General features: G+C 39.9%; 1 protein-coding gene across 1 annotated transcript in view; it reads left to right on the top strand.

The window, feature by feature from the left end:
• Positions 1–20,692, top strand: part of FBN1 (fibrillin 1) — a 237,175-nt gene that overhangs the window by 20,525 nt on the left and 195,958 nt on the right. The window contains exons 2-4 of the mRNA XM_045067863.1: positions 7,387–7,469; positions 9,433–9,531; positions 17,705–17,800. Coding sequence (XP_044923798.1) covers positions 7,387–7,469; positions 9,433–9,531; positions 17,705–17,800 — 278 coding nt within the window. The remainder of the gene's footprint in view (positions 1–7,386; positions 7,470–9,432; positions 9,532–17,704; positions 17,801–20,692) is intronic.

Raw genomic sequence — 20,692 nt, 5'->3', positions numbered from 1 at the left:
TACATGACTTTTTAACTAATGATAGCCTTTCAAACAGGTAGGAAATATTTTTCTTTTAAACAGATGAATTTGTAAGAAATAGTTTTATTAGACAGTTTCCATATTAGTGGCATTTGCAGGTAGCCTATTTAGGACATCAAAGACATCGTATTAATCTTAATTGTGCTTTGTACTTAACTAAGGCATTCAGTCAATGTTGTCTTGCATGCTTCTAAATAAACTCCAGGATATTCTAGGCATGGCAGACATCGTTTCTCTGCCTGGAGGACTACTAGTTTTGGAACAGAGTGGGTAGGGCCAGGTTTCAGGGGTGAGAATCTAGATATATAATTAATTTAAAAATAATTACAGTATAGCATATGTAGGTTTTTGGGAGATATGTCTGGAATTGTGTTGGTGGGTTGAAAGGTGGTTGGAATTAATTGAGGAGGAGGTTTATCACGAGAGGGGGAAGTGAAATTATACATGAAAAAGGGAACATGGAAGAAGCCTCTGGACTTAGCATGTATGTCCTGGAGGAGAGGTGAATGCATGAGTGAGGGCTGAGATGTTGAGGGGAGGGAGTGGGACAGGAGGGTGGAAGTTGAAGGTGTAGGTGAAGATGAGGGTAGGCTGGTTAGGCCCACCTGGCAGAGATCTGAAGCTGATAGTGAGATGTTTCACATCTTAGGAAGGGTGAGGGTCTATGTTTGGAAGTTAGGAGCATAGAACTAAGCATGGTAAACGTGCAAAAGATACATAGCTATATTGTTCTAATGAAATAGAGAGGAAAGAGGAAGACAGGAAAAAAGAATGTGATATCAGAGTAGCAGTGAAACACCAAGATTGAAGCAAGAGGTTTGCCTGAGGGTTGCTGGAAGGAGGTGGGTGAGGAATGGGCTAACTGGGTGATGGGCACTGAGTGTTTAGTGATGAGTCTCTGAATGCTACCCCTGAAACCAATTTTACTATATATGTTAACCAGAATTTAAATAAAAACTTGAAATAGAATAATGAACAAGGGGTTTGGTAATGGAATTAGAGAATTTAAGAGGAATTTCAACAGTGGGATGGATTGAAACTAATGACTCCTCTTAGCAAGTGGGAAACAGCAACTCGTCGCTCAGAGAGGATTCTGCTGAGCATGCCCTGGGTGATGGGAGAAAGTACCACTGTTCTGGACTCCCAGCTCTCCAGGCTGACCTTGATGACTGTGTTTCACCTGCTGTATTGACATTCTTTGCATATTTGCCTGTCTTCTTCCAAGAGCAAAGACTGTGTCTCAATCACTATTAAAACCCGGAAGAGTATATAGGTGCATGGTTACAGTATTATTATTTTACTTTTTAAGAAACTTTTCACTATAGAACAGTTTTAGATTTACAAAAAATCAGGAGGATAATTCTTCATGAAGTAGGTTGGAGAGGCTGGCTGGCTTATGCTTTCAAGAGTCCCAGCCAGTGTTGACCCAGACAACCCAGAAAGGAGTCCCTGGGTCTGCAGAACCCCCATGGAAGCTTAAGGAGGCCGTAGAAGCCATTTTCATTACCAGGGTTTGAAGTTTCATTACTTGAGATGTTGTGACTGGCAGATGGGCTGGAATAGTCACATGTGGTATTCAAATCACTGCTAGTAGATGTGGCATCTGCCTTTAGCAAAAAGGGGCAGAATAACGGCACCTAAGTAAGGGGGGAGCTCTTGCAAAGTTATTGGAGTAGTAGATCCCCTCATCTGATAGTACTTGTTTTTTAAATTTTGTTTTTCTTTTACTTATTTTATTTTTTTTTCCTTTTTACCTGGATTAAAAAAATCTGTCAAAAAACTATTAAAGTCATGATGTATGGTTCACAATATATTTAGCTCATTTGTGTATTATAGTTTTTTCATGATCGTTCACATTTTTTTTTAAAGGTTTTTTTTACTTATTTATTTGACAGACAAAGATCACAAGTAGGAAGAGAGGCAGGGTCCCTGCTGAGCAGAGAGTCCAATGAGGGGCTCGATCCCAGGACCCTGGGATCATGACCTCAGCTGAAGGCAGAGGCTTTAATCCACTCAGCTACCCAGGTGTCCCTGATCATTCACATTTTTTGACAGTGAAAATTATCATTTTTAAAAACTGGAATAGTGGAATATTAAGGTATTACCTTCAGGCAGGTTACATGGATAGTTGAGCACCCTTTATTTTGTGGGGGCATAGGCCTTTTGAAACCCCGCCACAGTTACACTTAAGAGGACTAAGTCATCATTCTTCCCCTGACAGCTCGGAAAAGCAGGCAACTCTTGCATAGAATAGGGTCAGCCTCATTAACCTTTACCTAATGCTTAGTATTTTTCTTACCCAAGGATTTAATCACCTCACATGCATATGAAATAAGAGTCCCCTGAACTTGTTTTTATTACCCCAGTCTTGTCTGAAAGGGAATTTGAACTTGGGATAGGAAGCAAAAAGGCTATCTTGCCTGTAAAAGAGGCCAGACTTGCAGAAGTGGATTCTGGCTAAGGAATGTGGACACACTGCAGACATCTTGCACAGAGGCCAATTCCTGCAGTGATGTGGTCAGACATGGCAAAGCACAGCTGTTTGCTCCATGGAGAGGGGCTTTTGCTTAGCCCACAGAATCTCTGAGTGCTGTCTGAACTGGATCCGAATATTCAGCCTGCTGGGGCTCACCCATTCCCCAGAGAGACTGGAGGTAGGTTGTTGAAGAGCACTGTATGCAAAGCAATTGGTAATAGAAGTTCCAGATAAAGACTTAGCAGTTAAAACAATGTAATATACAGTAGTGAAATGACTCTAAATGTATCCCCCTTCAGCGATTAGAACACAGGTAAAAACAATTTATGCTTCATTAGTGGTTTATTGATGGCCATTTTGTGGCCCTTGTTACTCATACCCTCATGAATGTTATTGGGTGGAATACCGTCTTGCCCCCAATGCACTTCTGCCTTAACATAGGGGTTAAGAGTGTACTGTGGCGTCAGGCTTCCTGAGTTCAAATCCCCACTCTTTACTTCCAGACCGTGGGAACTTGCTGTTTTGTTTAACCTTCCTAAGCCATAATTTCCTTAATGTTAAAGACAATGATAATAGAACTTACCTCAAAGGGTTGCTATGAGGATGAAATAAAGTAATGTATCTTTAGCACTTAGCATAAAGTTCTTTTCTCTTTGAGTTTTACTTGTAATTCACCAAATGCTACTGCCACTTGCACAGAGCTTTAACTCTTAGCTGTTTTGGTGGTGGGTTGGTGGGGATGGCTGACCAAGTAACACGGAAAAGAAAGGTGAGAATGCTACGCTTTCGTTTACACACACAAAAATAACTTCATTAAAGATTTATCTTCTTTGTTAATGCTTTTTATGCTGAAACCTTAGAATAAAATCTTTTATAATGGAAATAATCCAACGTGTCTACTTTAGACTTTACATAGCCTTGTGCTTTCCAACTTAAATAAGACATTCCTTTATTTCTAGAATTAGAGCTGTTTTTCCTGTGTGTAAGTAGAAGAAATGCCACCCAGCTTGTTTGAATGAGTGCTGTTAGTTTGCAGTTCTCAAGACCAGAGTTTGCAGAGGAGAAATCTTACATCTTTCTACTATCTTGCATTAAGCCAAATAACCTAGTAGTATTTAGTGTGTTAAAGAATGAATGGCAATGAGATTAAAGCAGTCCTTGTTTGAGGAGGTTGGTTGAAACACTTGAAGTGAAATGATATATTACGTATTATAAAGGATAAAGTTATTAAACTCAAAAAAGATCAGAGAATACAAAAAAAATAAATCACAACTAGACATTATGTAGAATTTTAGTAATGCAGTGAAGTGAAAATGTCATAACTAATGAAATGAAACAGTGAATGAATGAAACTGTTCATAGAATGAAGCAGAAAGTACCCCATTTATGAGAGAAGATGTTAATACTTTTAAAAATTAACATATAATGTATTATTTGTTTCAGGGGTACAGGTCTGTGATTCATTGGTCTTAGGCAATTCATAGCACTCACCATAGCACATACCGTCCCCAATGTCCATCACCCAGCCACCCCATCTTTCCTACCCACCTCCATTCCAGCAACACTCAGTTTGTTTCCTGAGATTAGGAGTCTTATGGTTTGTCTCCCTTTTTGGTTTCATCTTGCTTCATTTTTCCCTCCCTTCCCCTATGGTCTTCTGCCTTATTTCTCAAATTCCTCATATCAGTGAGATTATATAATAATTGTCTTTCTCTGATAAATTTATTTTGCTTAGTGTAATACCCTGTATTTCCATCCACATTGTTGTAAATGGCAATATTTCATTTTTCTGATGGCTGTACAATATTCCACTGTGTGTATATCTATACATCTTCTTTATCCATTCATCTGTTGATGGACATCTAGGCTCTTTCCATAGTTTGACTATTGTGGACATTGCTGCTATGAACACTGGGGTACAGGTGTCCCTTCTTTTCACTACATCTCTATCTTCAGGGCAAATACCCCGTAATGCAATTGCTGGGTCATAAGGTAGCTCTGTTTTCATACTGTTTTCCAGAGTGGCATTCCCAGATGTTAATACTTTTTAAAGTAATTGCTTTAAATAAAAGAGGATGGTCAAAGTGTAACAATGCATATTTTTTTTAAATGAGCTGATTTGAATGAGTATTAGGTGAGAATGCAAAAGATTTCTCTTCATTTTCCCAGATCCTCATCTCTTTTTTTTTTTTTTTAAGATTTTATTTATTTATTTGACAGAGAGAGATCACAAGTAGGCAGAGAGGCAGGCAGAGAGAGAGAGGAGGAAGTAGGCTCCCTGCTGAACAGAGAGCCCAATGTGGGACTCGATCCCAGGACCCTGAGATCATGACCTGAGCCAAAGGTAGCGGCTTAACCCACTGAGCCACCCAGGCGCCCCATCAGATCCTCATCTCTTGAGGCAACCAATTTTAACCATTGCTGGTTTTGGTTTTTCTCATGTTTATTTTCATGACACCATGCACTGTGCTTGTACCTCTATTTCTAGGTTTACACATTACCCATTGGCCCCTTGCCATGAAAGATGGAGCCGTAGCTCACTGAGACATCTATACCTTTTCTCTCTCTTTCCTTTCCCACTTTGTTTTGTAATCATAGCATGAATTTCAGTTATTGATTATTTTAAAACGTTATATAATATACTTAAACCTCTATTTCTTGGATCATCTACTTTATTTCTCTCCACATACGTCTTTCCCACTTGTTTCCTGATTTATGACAGCTATACCATTACTTTTACAGGTTCTGGTTTAAAACATTTACATTTTGTGTTGCAATCATTGTAAATCATAATGTCTTCCATGTTTTGTATGTAGGTTGATTGTAAACATTGAAAAAACAATGAGGATGTTTATAGTACCGTGATATTTTTTTTGAACACCTTGGAAAATCTTTGGGATATCTTGTTTTGTAGGATGAAATTTGATTCTGGACTCTTTTTCTTAGCGTTTTCACCATGTTATATGTGTTATTACTCCATAAATACACTCATTCTCCTCAGATAGTATGTCCTGATTTTTGTTTTGAAGACAGAGTTATTCTGACCACAGGACACCTACAAAGGCTCAGGGGTCCTCTGAAGCTATTCCAGGATTGGTTTGGGGTTGGACTGGAGCCAGTGGAGTTGTAATGAGCTGTTAGTGGGGAGGGTTTGAGGCGGTTGATTCTGGCTTGGATTATCATTTTCAATCTGGAGAACTAATATGGAGTTTAGAAGGTTCAGTTGCTCCCCCAACTCTAGCTCCCTATCCTAACTTATTGTCTCTGTCCCCTTTCCAAGATTCTGACTTTCCCCAGCAAGTTCTGGGTACCCTGAACTGAGTTTGGGGCACTACTTTGTCACAGGAGGGGCACAGGATTGAGAACTCCTGGCTTAAAATTTGTGATAAACTCTCTCTTCCTTAATCTTTTAGAGTTCCTTTGGTTGAGTCACTGATGAAGGTCAGGAGGTGATGCTACATTGCGTTCATGTCCATTATTTCATCTGATAGACGGACACAAGTGATGTGGGACCGAGGCAGACATTGCATTATCCCGATGCATAGAGACATAAACTAAGGCTCAGGGAGCCCCTCGGATCAGGCACATTGTAAGCCTCTATCCAGTCATTTTCTAGGTGGCTTTGGAGATACCGAGGACTGTTGGGTATGGATGGAGGGCCCTTTCCTGAGCTCCTTTAACTTTCTTCCCATTTCTCTCTTTGACCTTGGCATCAGTCAGTGGGAAGTATGCATTTTGCTCTGCAGTGTTCCAGGTCCTCTGTGGCCATGAGAGGAGCACAGGACAAGCCAAAAACCTTACCTTGGTCCCGTGTTCTGCTTCTCCTTGAAGTAGTGAGTTCAGAGGAGATGCAGGAAGCTTCTGTGCCATTACGCATGGTGGGCACAGACAGGGAGAACATGTAAGCACACCCCAACCAGAAGTACATTTTAGTGACGCAGTTGTTCTTAAAGGTTTATTCTGATGGGACGGCAGGATTTATACCAGAGAGGCTTGGAATAGCTACTGTTTGTGAAATCAATTGCAAAACATTTGATCTTATTCATCACTCCCTGAACTTGAGGAAGTAGCATCAAGGTTTAGGCTCTCTGATGTGGCATAGTGAAATGAATGGTTTCTTCTTCACGTGTTCAGTCTTCTGCCTTAGATTCTGCTACAGAACCAGCTAGAGCCTTCCTTACCCAGTGGCTCCCTTAAATTGTTAAATATGGATCATTCGGATTCTGAACGGAGGCTTTGCTCCAAGAAACCTGATGAAATAGCTGTAAACAAGAAACCCAAAGTTACATGGACTTTATTTTCCTCTAACTGCCGGTATCAACTACTGTGTTTCCAAACTTTGGCTAAAGAAATATTTACATTTTTTGGCTTTTATTTTTTCTGACTAAGGTCAGAGTTTGGATTCCCGTAATTCTAGTGAAAGGAAGAATATGGTCACATTTTAGGGGTGAGTTGGGTAATTGAAAAAAACATATGTACAGCTTCAATGAGTAGAAATTTAGAACTTTATATGCAGATTTATGATGACCTTTCTTAACTAGATAGGTAGGAATTTTATTGTTGAAATTAGACTCATATAGCCCCATATATTTTTATATCTATGCCAAATGCAGTGATAGAATGCAATGAATTTGGTATCTCTGGTTCTTATTTTTCTGATGTATGCATAGATGATATTAAGGGATATCCTTATTAGTATCATTACATTAAGGAGTTCCAAACTACTAGGCTATTTTTGAGTCCCATGAGTTTACTTTTTTTTTGGTCTGCAAAAATTCATCCTGTTCTTGTAACTCAGAGATGGTTTTTTTTTTTTCCTTTTATCTGGGCACGTGTGTGTGTGTGTTTTAAGTATGGAATTCTTGTGATTGGATTTTTTTTTTTTCCAGACCCAATGTCTGTGGCTCACGTTATAATGCTTACTGTTGTCCTGGATGGAAAACCTTACCTGGTGGAAATCAGTGTATTGTCCGTAAGTAAAGAGATGGTCTGTCATTCTTCCGTGTTCTTTTGTTGTTTTGGTTGCATGGTGATTCTTAGTACTTGTAACTTCTTATTACTTCTTGTAACTGCATACCATTAATATGTTTATAGAAGATCCTTCCAGCTCTCAGATTTTCCTACTTCCTCTGAATTCAGATTGGGAAATACACTAATTTGGTCAAACGACTGTTACACTTCAGTTCAGTGACTTCCTTTATAATATTTCTGTCTTCTAGGGAATAGAGCCACAGGGTTACTTTGCTTAAGGGTACACATGACCTGGATCCACAGACTATGTAATCATTTTGATGGGATTTTGGAAAAAAGGATACCGTTGCTGCTTTCCTTATTGAATCTCTAACTCTGTTGGCCTCCCACCAGCCTACTCAAACCTTGTATATTGAATCTGGAGGGTCGAGGCCAAAGACAGACCTAGCTTTTATAGAGGAAAGGGAGTGGATAGAGTATTAGATGCAGATGAGTGGAAAGTTGAGGAAAGAGTTCAAATGGTACCAGAAATTCCTCCACTGACTCTGTGGTCACAGCAAACCTCCATATTCTCATCATATCCCACAAATGTGGAGTGACAGACCGCATGCCAGGAAAGGTGCTACTTAATGGAGGTACTCTGTCAAATTGGTTATGGCTTCTGTCTTTTATGAACTTTTACTGTCATCATACCTATGAAGTAATTTCCAGTTTTCAGAAAGCTCTGTCCGTGTGATGGGAAAATTTAGAGCTGAAAGGACATTGAAGAATTACTTCACTTTCTCTCTTGCAGAAGAATAGAATATTGCAGCCAGTGTTCTCTTGGTGACCTGAAAAAGTTAATCTCTTTCTCAGTTCTTGATTTTGACCAAAAGCATCCTCTTCATTTGGCACATCATGCTTTATTTAAGGATCAAAACCTAATCACTAAGAGAGGTATAGAATGGTATTTAGAGTTTTCTAAATGAACTTAACAAAATAACTCTCTACTGAGGTTCTATAGAATCTCTGAGAAATGCTGTCTTCTGGTATTTAAATAGGTGTTTATAGGATCTTTTGACAGTTTGTTTCTAAATGGTTTTCAATTTCTATCCTAAGCTTTTTTTTTTTTTTGATGTTTGAATGCACTTTCTATCTAGTGTGATATTTTTAGCCTTGCACATCTCATTTGCTGCTTGCATTTGAGAAAGGGATCATGCCTTTGAGTATAAAAAGTAGTGGCCTGCTAATATATATAAATCATTTACCATTTGAACTTTTTCTTCTGGCCACCAGCAAGCATTTGGTACCAGTACAGTAGTCTCTCTATGGCATGAAAGTGTTAATATTTCTCTGAAGGATAAACAGCTTCTTGACTACAGAATCAGTGTTCTTGTAATGTATTCCATACTTCTTCTCTCAGGCTGTTGATGTTATTGAGAATGGGACTTAAATGTAGGATAAAAGCTGCTCCGTAGATTATATGTTCCTGGTGGGCAGGTTCTGATGTAGAGAATTAGTCCTAACAGGGTTCAGGATTTTTATAAAAATTATTAAGCAGTAAGCTTATAATAAAATCAGCTTCCAAGAATCCTGCTAAAATTTTTATACCATTAAATGTTAAAATTAATATAAAAACAAAATGCTTATAGGTCTTTATATGTTTAAGTGCAGGACTTCTGTTTGTGCTTTTTTCTCTAAATAGGATGTCTTGGGCTTTTGATAGATCGGGGGCTGCATCGACTAAGCAGAGGTTGAGACCACGGATGGGGTCTGGGGAGTTACTGCATTTTGCCTCCAGACCTTATTTAGTGCAACATATTTGTTTTGTGAATGCATAAACCTGAGACTGAGGGTCACATAAGTCGTGATAGCAAAACTAACAGGGAAGCTGAGAGTCCAGATTTCCTCATTGGAGGGTTGGGTTCCTGTAACGCACCACATTCTGAAGCCATGTACTAACACATCTCTGGCTTTATTCACAGCCATTTGCCGGCATTCCTGTGGGGATGGATTTTGTTCTAGGCCAAATATGTGCACTTGCCCATCTGGTCAGATATCTCCTTCCTGTGGCTCCCGATCCAGTGAGTATAACATGTTATTATATATAATATTATTTTATGTGGTTATGCCCCATTTTCTCCTAAATTTGCTTTTGGCTTTTCTCTTGCCTGCAATATATATATATTTTTCTTTTTTTCACTAGAACATCTGCCTTCTCTGTTCAGCTCAGAATACTTGGACTGGCTCTCCTCAATCTGGTCTCCCATTTTCCTTCTTCACTCTTTACAGGGAAATTATCTATGGGACATAGTTACTATGAATATATAAAGATTATGACCTCCTTTGTAGGTATTGCCCTATTCATCTTTGTATCTCCAATGTAAACACCATATGAGATGCTCAGTGAATGATTGTTTAATGAACATTTTTGGCTCAAGAAACGAGGCATTTTTCCTTGTACTGAAATCTGAGTCTGATTAAACACTTTTTAAAAACTAAAGACCCCTGCCTTTGCAAGAAGAAAATGTGAGAAGTCATTATGGTGGTTTGGGAAGTGATTTTTCATGAAACACAAGCCTATTTTCCCTCTCACAGTTTTACCACTTCATTCTGTGATACCAAATACATACCCACAGTTCATTCTCCAGAGCCTTTGCTTGCTTGTTCTATTGGTTTTTTAGTACTTTTCTCTTTGGGAGGGAGGGTGGTTATTCTTTAAGTATGTGTCCTCAACAATGAATTCGGGGAAATGCAGGGGCTGGGAAGAAGGTGAGTCATTATACGTCATTAAAACCGTTGAAGCTCATGCCTGTAGAAACTGCCCCTCAACACCTTGACCATTACCAAAGTGAACAGTGAAGTTCCGTTTCCATTTCCCATTTCCAGTGAGAAAATGAGTTCCCCTTGTAGTGTGTTCCATTTCTGACAAGGTTTTCAAGAAAAGTACTACGGAATGAATGCATTCTCTTTTGTCTGTTGTAGGTAGAAAATTCAGTGTAGTCAAGGTTGTTTACCTATTAAGGGTCCTGATATTTAGTCATAGCTCTCCTGAGCTGATTAACTGGATAGGGCAAGTAGTCCTAATAGACCCTTTCGGTGTCTGCTCACATACCTTGGCATTCATGGTAACTCTGCCTTAGAGCTCTGCAAAATTTTTCTGACAGGGAACGTGCCTGGTCTGCATCCAAGGCAAGCTGGAAGTGCTGGAGGACGGGTAACCCTAGAAACAACTACTAACTAGTGACAGACAGAGCGTGTTGGATACGTGCCCTAGCTTCCTTGCCTCTCAGTTTGTAGAACTATGGAGTGTGTTTGGAACTGTGTCCTGGGGTTTCCTAGTGGACTGAGCCCCAGCTGCCCACAGTGGTAAAAGGCTTGATCATGGATTCATCATCTTGATCATCTTCCTTTCTCACCTCCTCACTTTCCTACCAGTGTTTCCTGAAGTTACTTCTAAAACAGATAACTTGCATTTAAATTACTATTTCAGAATCTGCTTATGGTGGAACCCAAATGCAGGCTACTGGTAAATACGGTCAGCTGTTGATGGGGATAGAAACTTCCCCGTGGGCCGGGAGTCGTTTGCTTATTGCACCGAGAATAGCATATTCTTATTTCATCTCAGCTTCGTTTTCAATGGCATCTTCCAAGCAACAGCAGGTTCATTGTACAAATCAAGGGCACCTGAGCTGGAGGAAAACAGAAATGTAGAGAAGTCCGTGGGTGGCCCTTCTGGGAGCCTGTAGGACATCTCTGTCTCCATCAGGCTGCCACGGAGAGCTACCTAAGGGATGGGGAAGGAGTCTAGATACCAAGTTGGGAACAGACCCCATCACTCAGATTGGCCCTTGAGCCAGCCAACAACGGAGTGCTCCTCTGGAGGGGATGGACTATATCTGGATGGTAAAACTGGGTATCCACCTGGGGAGGTCTTCAATACAATAGTGAGAGCTGCTGCTGATTTCTCTGTCAAGTAAAAACCATGGTGGGTATTATAGAGGGCTCGGATTGCATGGAGCACTGGGTGTGGTGAAAAAAATAATGAATACTGTTTTTCTGAAAATAAATAAATGAAAAAATTTTTAAAAAGTATGTAAAAAACAAACAAACAAAAAAACCCATGAGATGTAAAGATAGGATGTTAACAGTTGATCTGGTAGCTTTCAAGCTAACCTCGACATGGCAGTATAGTGGTAGGTTCTGTGGGTCAGATTTAGGTTAGAGACTTATGTCAAAGACTTATGGGTGATGCTCTCTGAAGAGGTTTGGGTCCACCTACGGTACCTGGACCTTGGACTTGAGTAGCTTGTGGATAAGAGTGGGATGAGGGCGGCGATCTGGCATCATCAGGATCTTTGAGGCACTTGGAGCCTTTAAAATCATTGGCTTGGACTCTTCCTGAATTAATATTGTCTAAACATCTTGCAAAATTAAAGATGGCAGAATATTTTAGATTCAGTGTAGTTGTGGTAATCAATTTATTTCTGATCTTTTGAAATACTATTCTAGGGAATAGCTGTGTTATCCTATAGAACACTCTGGCCATGGTATGCTTGGCAATAAATATGGAGAGATCAGTTTTGATAACTTCCCTGCTAGTAAAAGGATAACACAGCAAAATATTTGCATTTACTACCAGTGGTTCTAAAAAAGGGGACAAATTTAGATCATTTCACCAATATTTCTTATGAGAACTTTTATACGTGTTATGTGATAGGGATCCAGAGGCCTGGGAAAGTTGTGGGGCCTCTGAGGCCTTACTTTTTTCACTTGACAATGAAAAGAATAAAAGGAAGGATGTTCTTTCAGGCTGTTTTCTACTTTTGAGTGTCCTGGGACTCTGAGAATAGGCAATGATCTCTTAGTGGCCTGAAGAATAGATTGCATTTCCAGAAGGTCCAAACTGCCAGGCAGCAATTCCTTTGGGCACTAAGAAGACAAGGCTTCTCTTAACCTGTTGGAACTCTTGCCACTGGTCATGGGCATTGCACCAGGGCAAAACGATTGGCTAGCCAGAGTCAGAAAAATGGGTTTTCTGAACTTTTTCTTTTTTCTTTTCTTGAGAGAGAGAAAGAGGGAGCGCGCGAGCAAGCAGGGAGGAGGGAGAGAGAGAATTTTAAGCAGGTTCCACGTGGAACACAACATGGGGCTCGATCTCACGACCTGAGCCCAAATCAAGAGTGGGATATTTATTTATTTATTTATTTATTTATTTTTAAATTTTTTATTTTTTATAAACATATATTTTTATCCCCAGGGGTACAGGTCTGTGAATCACCAGGTTTACACACTTCACAGCAAGAGTGGGATATTTAACTGACTGAGCCACCCAGGTGCCACCCCAGGTTTTCTGAACTTTAATTTCAAACCTATTTGTACTGTTATCAAATCTTTCTGTCTCTGAGGCTGACAATGGACCCTAAGCAATCCTAATTCTCATAATTAGGTCACAGTAGACCAATTCATGAATTTACTCAAACTCTTCTTTAAATTATACATATAATATAAAATATATTATCTTCTTTAATAATATGTATTATTATAAAACTTGTTTCCTAGGATGCCTGGGTGGTTCATTTGGTTAAAGCCTCTGCCTTTGGCCCAGGTCATGATCCCAGGGTCCTGGGATTGTGTCCTGCATTGGTTTCCTTGTTCAGCAGGGTGCCTTTGTCTCCCTCTGCCTGCCATTCCCCCTGCTTGTGCTTTCTTTCTCTGTCTCTCTCTGACAAATAAATAAAATATTAAAAAAAAGAAGCTGTTCCCTGAATTTTATATTTAAGAATTTATAGGTCAAATTCATACACATTCTGTTTTATTCTTTGTGCCTTTTCAAGGATTTTAAAAACTAAACTCTTTTTTGTTTTATAGATTCATATTGAGTTGTAAGAAATAAAACGGAGAGATCCTGGGTACCCTTCACCCAGTTTTCTCGTGTTAACTTCCTGTGAAACTATAGCATGATATCACTACCAGGATATTGACATTGATACAGTCAAGATACAGAAAAGGTCTACCACTGCAAGGATGCCTGCTGTTGCCCTTTTATAGTTTTTTGCCTCCTGTTCCTATGCTCTCTTTAATCCTGGCAGCCACTAATCTGTTCTGCAGTTCTATAGTTTTTTCATTTCTAGAATGTTATATAAATGGAATCACACTATAGGGAACCTTTTGGGATTGACTTTTTTCATTCAGCATAATTCCCTGGAGAGTCATCCACGTCATTTCATTATCAACTGTTTGTCCCCTTTTATTATTGAGTAGTGTTACTTGCTTTGGATGTATCACAGTTTGTTTAGCCATTCACCAGTTGAAGGACATCCAGATTTTCTCCAGTTTTTTTTTTTTTTTTTTTTTTTTTGTTACTGGAGCTGTTCTGAACATTCATGTACAGGTTTTGGGTTTTTAAAAAATATTTTTATTTATTTCGAAAGAGCGAGAACATGAGCAGGGGAAGGGATAGAGGGAGAGAATTTCAAGCAGACTCCATGCTGAGTGTGGAGCCTGATGTGGGGCTTGATCCCACGACCCTGAGATCTTGACCTGAGCTGATAGATGCTTATTCGCAAATTGCTCCCCTTGTGCTTGCCAAGACAGTGGCAGGTTTGTAGAATCATCCCTAACCTCATGCATCCCAAAGGAAATGGTTACCTTAGCCCTGCATCTCTCTCATTCCCATAGCATGCTCAAATTGTTCTCTACTGGTTGGTCATTTTGTGAACTAATTTGTATTGGGCTATCCCCTAAAGGAAGTTTCTTATACTCTTCCTGGTGCCTGGCAAATAGAAGGCATTCAGTAAGTATTTATCGAATGACTGGAAGATTGACTGAATCTGGAAAAAAAAAAAAAACCACAACATTTATTTGGGATCCTATATAGATACAGGTAAATGGCAGCATTTTCTGCTCCTTCCAGAATGTTGAAACCCTTTGAAGCTGTCTTCTCATTTTCAAGGGGAAGCCCTCATTGGGTTTTAGAGTTCTCCGAGTTATCTGCATGTAGCAGCTTGGAAAGTGACACTTAGTTCCCTAGTGTTGTCAGTTTCTGGTAAACTCTTAACACCGACTGAGTTTAGGAATATAGTCTGGCTTAAAGTATTTAGAGCATCTAAGAAATTCACAGCATCCTTATGGATTTAAGTGGAGCTTTGGCTTTTTCTAGAGATGGAGAACTTGGTCTTGTAATTGGTGGACATCTGGGATGCTTGTTCAATTCAGTGTAAATTTAGAATACACATCAATGGCAGGACAAGATAAAAAAAAAACAAACCAATTTATGTACATATACACTCCAAACTGTTCCTGCTGTAGTAAAGCTACACATCTAGTTCCTTTATTTCCCCACAGAAATCCTGAGTGATTGTTCTAAAGAAATGTGTTTCTCCCCTGAGCATCTGAGACTCACAAAGAATGTGAAGTTTCTTTGGCAGACATGTTTGTGGCAAAACAGATGGTTAAGATCCAATTATTTTTTATTAAGCATGATCCCCCAGCCCAAAGATTCATAGTTCGTTGGTTTACTGGGATCAGTGGACTAACTATGCTGTACTGTTTCACAAGTCTGACCAAGGAGTTTTATTTTTTAAGGGAGACAGAATATTTTATGGAAATATTTTAGACCTGGAAAAGGTTTACCTGAAAGACAGGATAGGAAAAAATATAAAAGGAAATCAGATCTTTATTATCTTGCACTTAAATGTAAATTTATCATTTTTCCTAAAAGAATTCATTCTATTTTTCAATTTGAACAAATAATGTAAAGTCACTATTGGAACTACTGTTAGCATTTTATCTCAAAGTAGCTAAATGGCTTTGTTGCTCATGTGGGAATGGAAATTAGCTCTTGGCATGAACCACTTTAATTGAAATCAGTTTGTGGGTTGAGTTCCTATGCTGCTTGACACATGACATCATTTCCTGTGCTTTTCCCAATCCTCACTGTTTTTCTAAGATAGGATGAAGCTAAGTTTAACTTCAAATTTTAAAGCAACTATACACCTTTTCCTGACCTACTTAGAATATTATCCAAATTTTCACCAAGTCATTCCTTTTGTATATTTGTAGATAGTTTTTTAATTCAAAAGCATTTTGGCTGAGACATTTTAATAGAATCAGAGGAGCCTAAAATAACTATTTTAATCAGTTTACTGGGTTGCTTGACTTCTATAACAATGCTCCAACAAAGGATTTAGTTCTGCTTTTTACATGGGGAAATGAAGATAAAATATTTTTAATAGCAACCTACTTAGGGCTGTGTAATAGCCTGGGACATAATGGGCAATTTCTCAGTCTTAGTTTTTGAGGATAGCTTTTGATGTCATTATCTGGTGGTGTGAGTTAAGTAAGTGGAAATTACCTGAGTAAAGTTTTGTACCACACCTACAAGTAGGCAAGGTACTATTCTAGGTGCTTAGGTATTAATTAATAACCATGATGCTTTCCATTCCAAAGAAGCTTTTGAACAAATGGGTTGAAGAGAGGAGAAATAACAAAAATAAGTTTTAGATTATATATATTTCAAAAAAGAAGCATAAAGTACTCTGGAGTCAGAGAAAAGAGGGCTCATATCTAGTGGGAGGAAGAAGAGAGAACAGGAATCAGAAAAGATCAAAGAAAAGAAGATATATTTGCAGTGGGTCTTAGAGCTAGGTAGGGATTATTTGCTAGCAGCTATGTGTGTTGTATGCTGGGGATTAAGGGTAAAGGACAAAGAGGATGAAGAAGAGATTCCACCAGGAAACGAGACTAATGTGTTCAGCATTTTGCTTGGCACATAGGAGGTAGTGTTGCGTGAATGAATGAATGATCAGTAGATCGGGGACTGAGCCATAGGGCATACTAGAAGTCTGCAGAGCAGCCCTGAAAGGCCCGTGGCCATACTGAGAGAGGGAGGAAGTTCTTAGCTTACTAGAGACAGGGAGCCTCTGGTAGTGCTTCAGTAAGTGTGTGACAAGTTCCTGAGAAAATGTATCCCTTTCAGCTTGACTCAGGTAACTCTTTGGTCCTCTGTGAGGGCATAGGAAATAATCACTTTGCTATCTCTTCCCCATTGTCATGCTGAAATCTGTGTAGCTCCTTATGGAAATGGTCCTTTCTCTAAGAGGTCAACAGCCACTCTTGATACAGCACTGAGAGTCCTAACCAGGGCTACCAAAGGAGGTGGCTGCTGTGAGGCACCCTCTCTCTACTCGTAGCGGGTTTGGCCCCTATGCTCCAGGAAGGCTGAGCAGCTGATTGTTGTTCTTGCACACAAGAGGAGGACTTCTCTTCTCCCTCTGTAAAATTGTGCAACCTTTTTCTGTAGGAATATTCTCCCATAGCTTGGAGAACATGTCAGAGTATGCCAACTTCCAGTGCCCAATCCTAGTCTCCTTGTGTGGGGTTGTGTCAACAAGGATTAATGACGAATTCAGTCAAGCCTCTGTCTTCTCCAAGTAAGATAGTTATTGTTTCCAGAGGACAAAGGGGCAGCCTGGGATTCTGAACACTTCATTTTAGCATCCTAAATTATTGAATTAGGGACAGCCTACACACTAGAGAAGGGAGAGCACTCATTCCCCTTCACAGGCATCTGTCACTCCAGTTTCTTCCAGCGTCCCGTCTCACGTCCAAGGCTGCCTGCACCCCATGGTCCTTCTGCCCTGAGTAAAGTCACACGTCTTTAGGTGACAGGATGACAAAGAGTGGGTTTCAAACACTGCAGGTTTTATTTAGTTTAAGGTCACGGTTTAAACAAGCAGCTCTTTCTGAGCCCAGGTCGGCTGCCTCCCTTATCAGGCAGCCTTTTATTAAATGCTCTTGTAGGCAGTTTTTTCTCCTTTTTGCTGTCTCCAAAATTTCTTTTAACAAAATTCCTTGGAATTTCTCCCTCAGACCGTTTTCCTGGCCACCTACGTTGGGACTCTAAATCTTGTAATAGGAAAACTATTACTGTTGTAATCTTGTCTTGCTCAAGGCACTATTTTCTTGTTGGTATAAATTACAGAAATGACATTGAGTGGAAAGTCCTGCTAAATTAGGGAAGTCATTTAGCACCATTAAAGTAAATAGCAAAGAAACAATTGCATTGTAATTGATTTTATACTCACACATTAAAATAACACATTTAGTGTTGTCGTTAGGTTATTTCTGCACAAGTATGTGAATCTTGATAAACCATTTCATTTTCTCTCCAGATCACTACAAATCAATTCCTGCGATGTGTTGCAATCTACTTACTTAAATTGCAAAAGTAAATCATTCTTTTTTCTTTTCAAGTCCAACACTGTAACATTCGCTGTATGAATGGAGGTAGCTGTAGTGACGACCACTGTCTGTGCCAGAAGGGATACATTGGGACTCACTGTGGACAACGTAAGTAAACCATACTTATAAGTATCTCACTACATTCTAGACTATGTAGACGAATGTGTAGACAGATAGTAGACAGAAAGAATACAGAACTCCGTACTGATGGAGTCTCTTTGGTTATGTGGGATGTGGCATTTTTACGGAAGTCCAGTGCGTCTCATGGATGATCAGACCACTGACCTAATGCGCTTTGCACCAGATTTCTGACTGGAACCTTTGGAGGGTGGTTTGACTCATTTTCTTCTCTTTATCTTCAGCACCCCACTTACCTCACCCCCTTCAGAATTCTTGTTTGTTCCAGACGTATACCTTCCATTTGATTGCTGAATATGTCCACCTGGTTTTTGAAGAAGCATCTCGAAGTATTTCAAAACTCAACCTCATCTTTCTTAAATATGTCCTTTTTCTTGATTAATGGTAGCTGCATCTCTCTAGTTTCCCAACCTAGATTCTGCTACTGTAATACTTAAACCACATGGTGTTTGCTTTGCTGGTTCATTCATGAACACTGTTTATTGCGGGTCTACTCTCAGTCGGTCCCTGCAGAAGAGGAAAATTCCTTTAAGAAATCTTACTTTTTATTACACTAAGATGAATATATACACCCAGCAGAAATATATACACCCATTCAGAAAAGTGAAAACAATAAAACAGTAAAATTCTCCATAATCCTGTCATTACCTTCCAGTCTTTTCTTTTTCTTTCTTTTTTTTTTTTTTTACCTTCCAGTCTTTTAATGGATATTTGGTACATGAGATCTTATTGTATGCATAATTTTTCATACTCCTTTTTTATGTAATATTTTATTAGAAGTATTTTATAGTATTAAACATTTTAAAATGCTTTAATGGTTGCAGAATATTCCATGATATGGATGTTTTATTATTTATTTAATGAATCTTTAATGATGAAGGTTTATTCCTATTCTTTCCAGTCTTTGCCATTGTATATATATTTGCTATGATGAATAATGTTATTAGAAATAAACCAAGATTTATATAATTCCCCCAAGACTGTCCATGCACTGCAGTGTGGTAAGAATAATGACTGAGTTTTGGGTAGCCCACAACAGTAGTGTGGAGAGAGGAGACGCAGGACAGCTTCTCCAATGTGGGAGACCCTCGAGCTGAATCTTGAAGGATGGGGTGGAGATTCTTTGTCAGATGATGGGAGGTGGGCTTCTCATGCAGCTGACACAGCCTGGGTGGAAACGCAAGATCATGGCATAGGACAAGCCGTCAGACACAGCACGTGTTTTGGTGTTACCGAGGGAGGTGAGGGGAAGGGAGATAAGGTCAGAATGGAAGCCCTGGACCAGGTTTTGAGTGCCTTTATGAATACCGTGTTTGCATCCACAACAGAGCCAGGGAAGAGGAGTGGGTTAACAGCCAAGAGCATTCCTCTGTTGAATGATTGACTCTCCATTTACCATATGCAAAGCACATTTTCAAACTCAACACATGCATTAACTCATTGAATAAAGCAGCAGTCTCCTGAGTTAGAGGTATCTTTTACCTCTAGCAAATGAGGAGGTGGGGCACAGGGACATCAATGACTTGTCTAAAGTTCTATGGGGAGGGACTGGCAGAGTTAGGTTTTGAACCCAAGCAGTCTGATTTCTTGGCCTGTGCCTTTATTGCTATGAAATGCTGGCCTCAGGCACTTTACGTGCAATGGTTTACAATGAGAAAGATTTCAGTGGCCACAAGTAATGGTGTAATTGTAGGGGGAAGAAACAGAAAGCAGGAAGACTAGTACCGGGGCTGTGGCTGGATAGCTGGTGGGAGGGATGGAGTCCAAGGCATTTTTGGAAAAAAAAAATCATGAAGAGCTGCTGGACATCTTCCTGCTCCCTTCGGTGCTCCTTGAGGGTTTAGCCCCAATTCTACCACACGACAGACATTTAGTTAACACTAGCAGAGATAGAAAAACTTTCCCAGACCTTACTTTCCCAATCTATACAATGGGATGGTTGGCTTAGGCCATCTCAAGATTTCTTTTCTGTTTAAAATCTTCTCCTCCCCTGACTGTAAATCAAGAAGCAAATCAAAACAATGAATATACATAAACCTCTCTAATTCGATGATGAGAAATGGGTTTTTACCATAGTTCTGGCAAGAAGGGATTGTGTCAGTTCAAGTCCTCTGATCCCAAGCAGATGCCAAGACAGAACTGGATATACAAGAGATTCATTGTAGAAAATACCTGTAAGGAAGAAAGGGGGAAGAAGGCATAGCAAGAGGGGGGGGGCCTTCAGACTGCGATGTAGGTCTCACCCCCATGCAAGGAGAGGGGGACTGTGTAGGTTGTATAGAAGGTGCCTCAGACCAGAATGAAGCCTTGGTCAGGCTGATGGTGAGCCCAGAGCAAAGATCTCCCATGGGGAGAGTTCCGTGATGGGCAGAAATGCTCAGTCTCTGGTACCGCACTAAGCTTAGTCATTGGATGGTAGCAGCCAATCAAGGGCAGTTCTGTGCCCTTGGCGTGAACACGAGGCAGGTCTGAAGGTGCAATGGCTGGGGGCTGTCAGCCAGCTAAGCTCCTTACAGTAGGTTTTCTTGGAAGGAGATCTGAGCAGCTCAACTCCATGACTGCCGCGAGGATACAGATAAAGTGTGCAGGAAATACATCACGGAGGAATTAATTCAAAAGGAGGAGCTATTAGGGATGCCTCATGGTGGAGTGAGATGGGAGCTGGACTTTGAAGTGTGGGTGGTATTGGCAAATTTGGCTCAGAAGAGCCTACCACCTGTGGATAAAAATGCCTAGAAAGAGGCCACGCGTGAAGGAATTGCAGGAAATTGTACAGAGAAGAGTCGTTCGGGGCATGAGCTCTCAGATCCTATTTTAATGCCTTTTCTGGCAAGTAAATTGTCCCTCCCTCAAGCATCGCTG

This window comes from Mustela putorius, unplaced genomic scaffold (assembly GCF_011764305.1).
Source record: "Mustela putorius furo isolate JIRA1106 unplaced genomic scaffold, ASM1176430v1.1 tig00003898_pilon_pilon_pilon, whole genome shotgun sequence".
NCBI classification, from domain to species: domain Eukaryota; kingdom Metazoa; phylum Chordata; class Mammalia; order Carnivora; family Mustelidae; genus Mustela; species Mustela putorius.
Note: the sequence above shows the minus strand (reverse complement) of the source record. Positions and strands in the feature narration are given on the sequence as shown.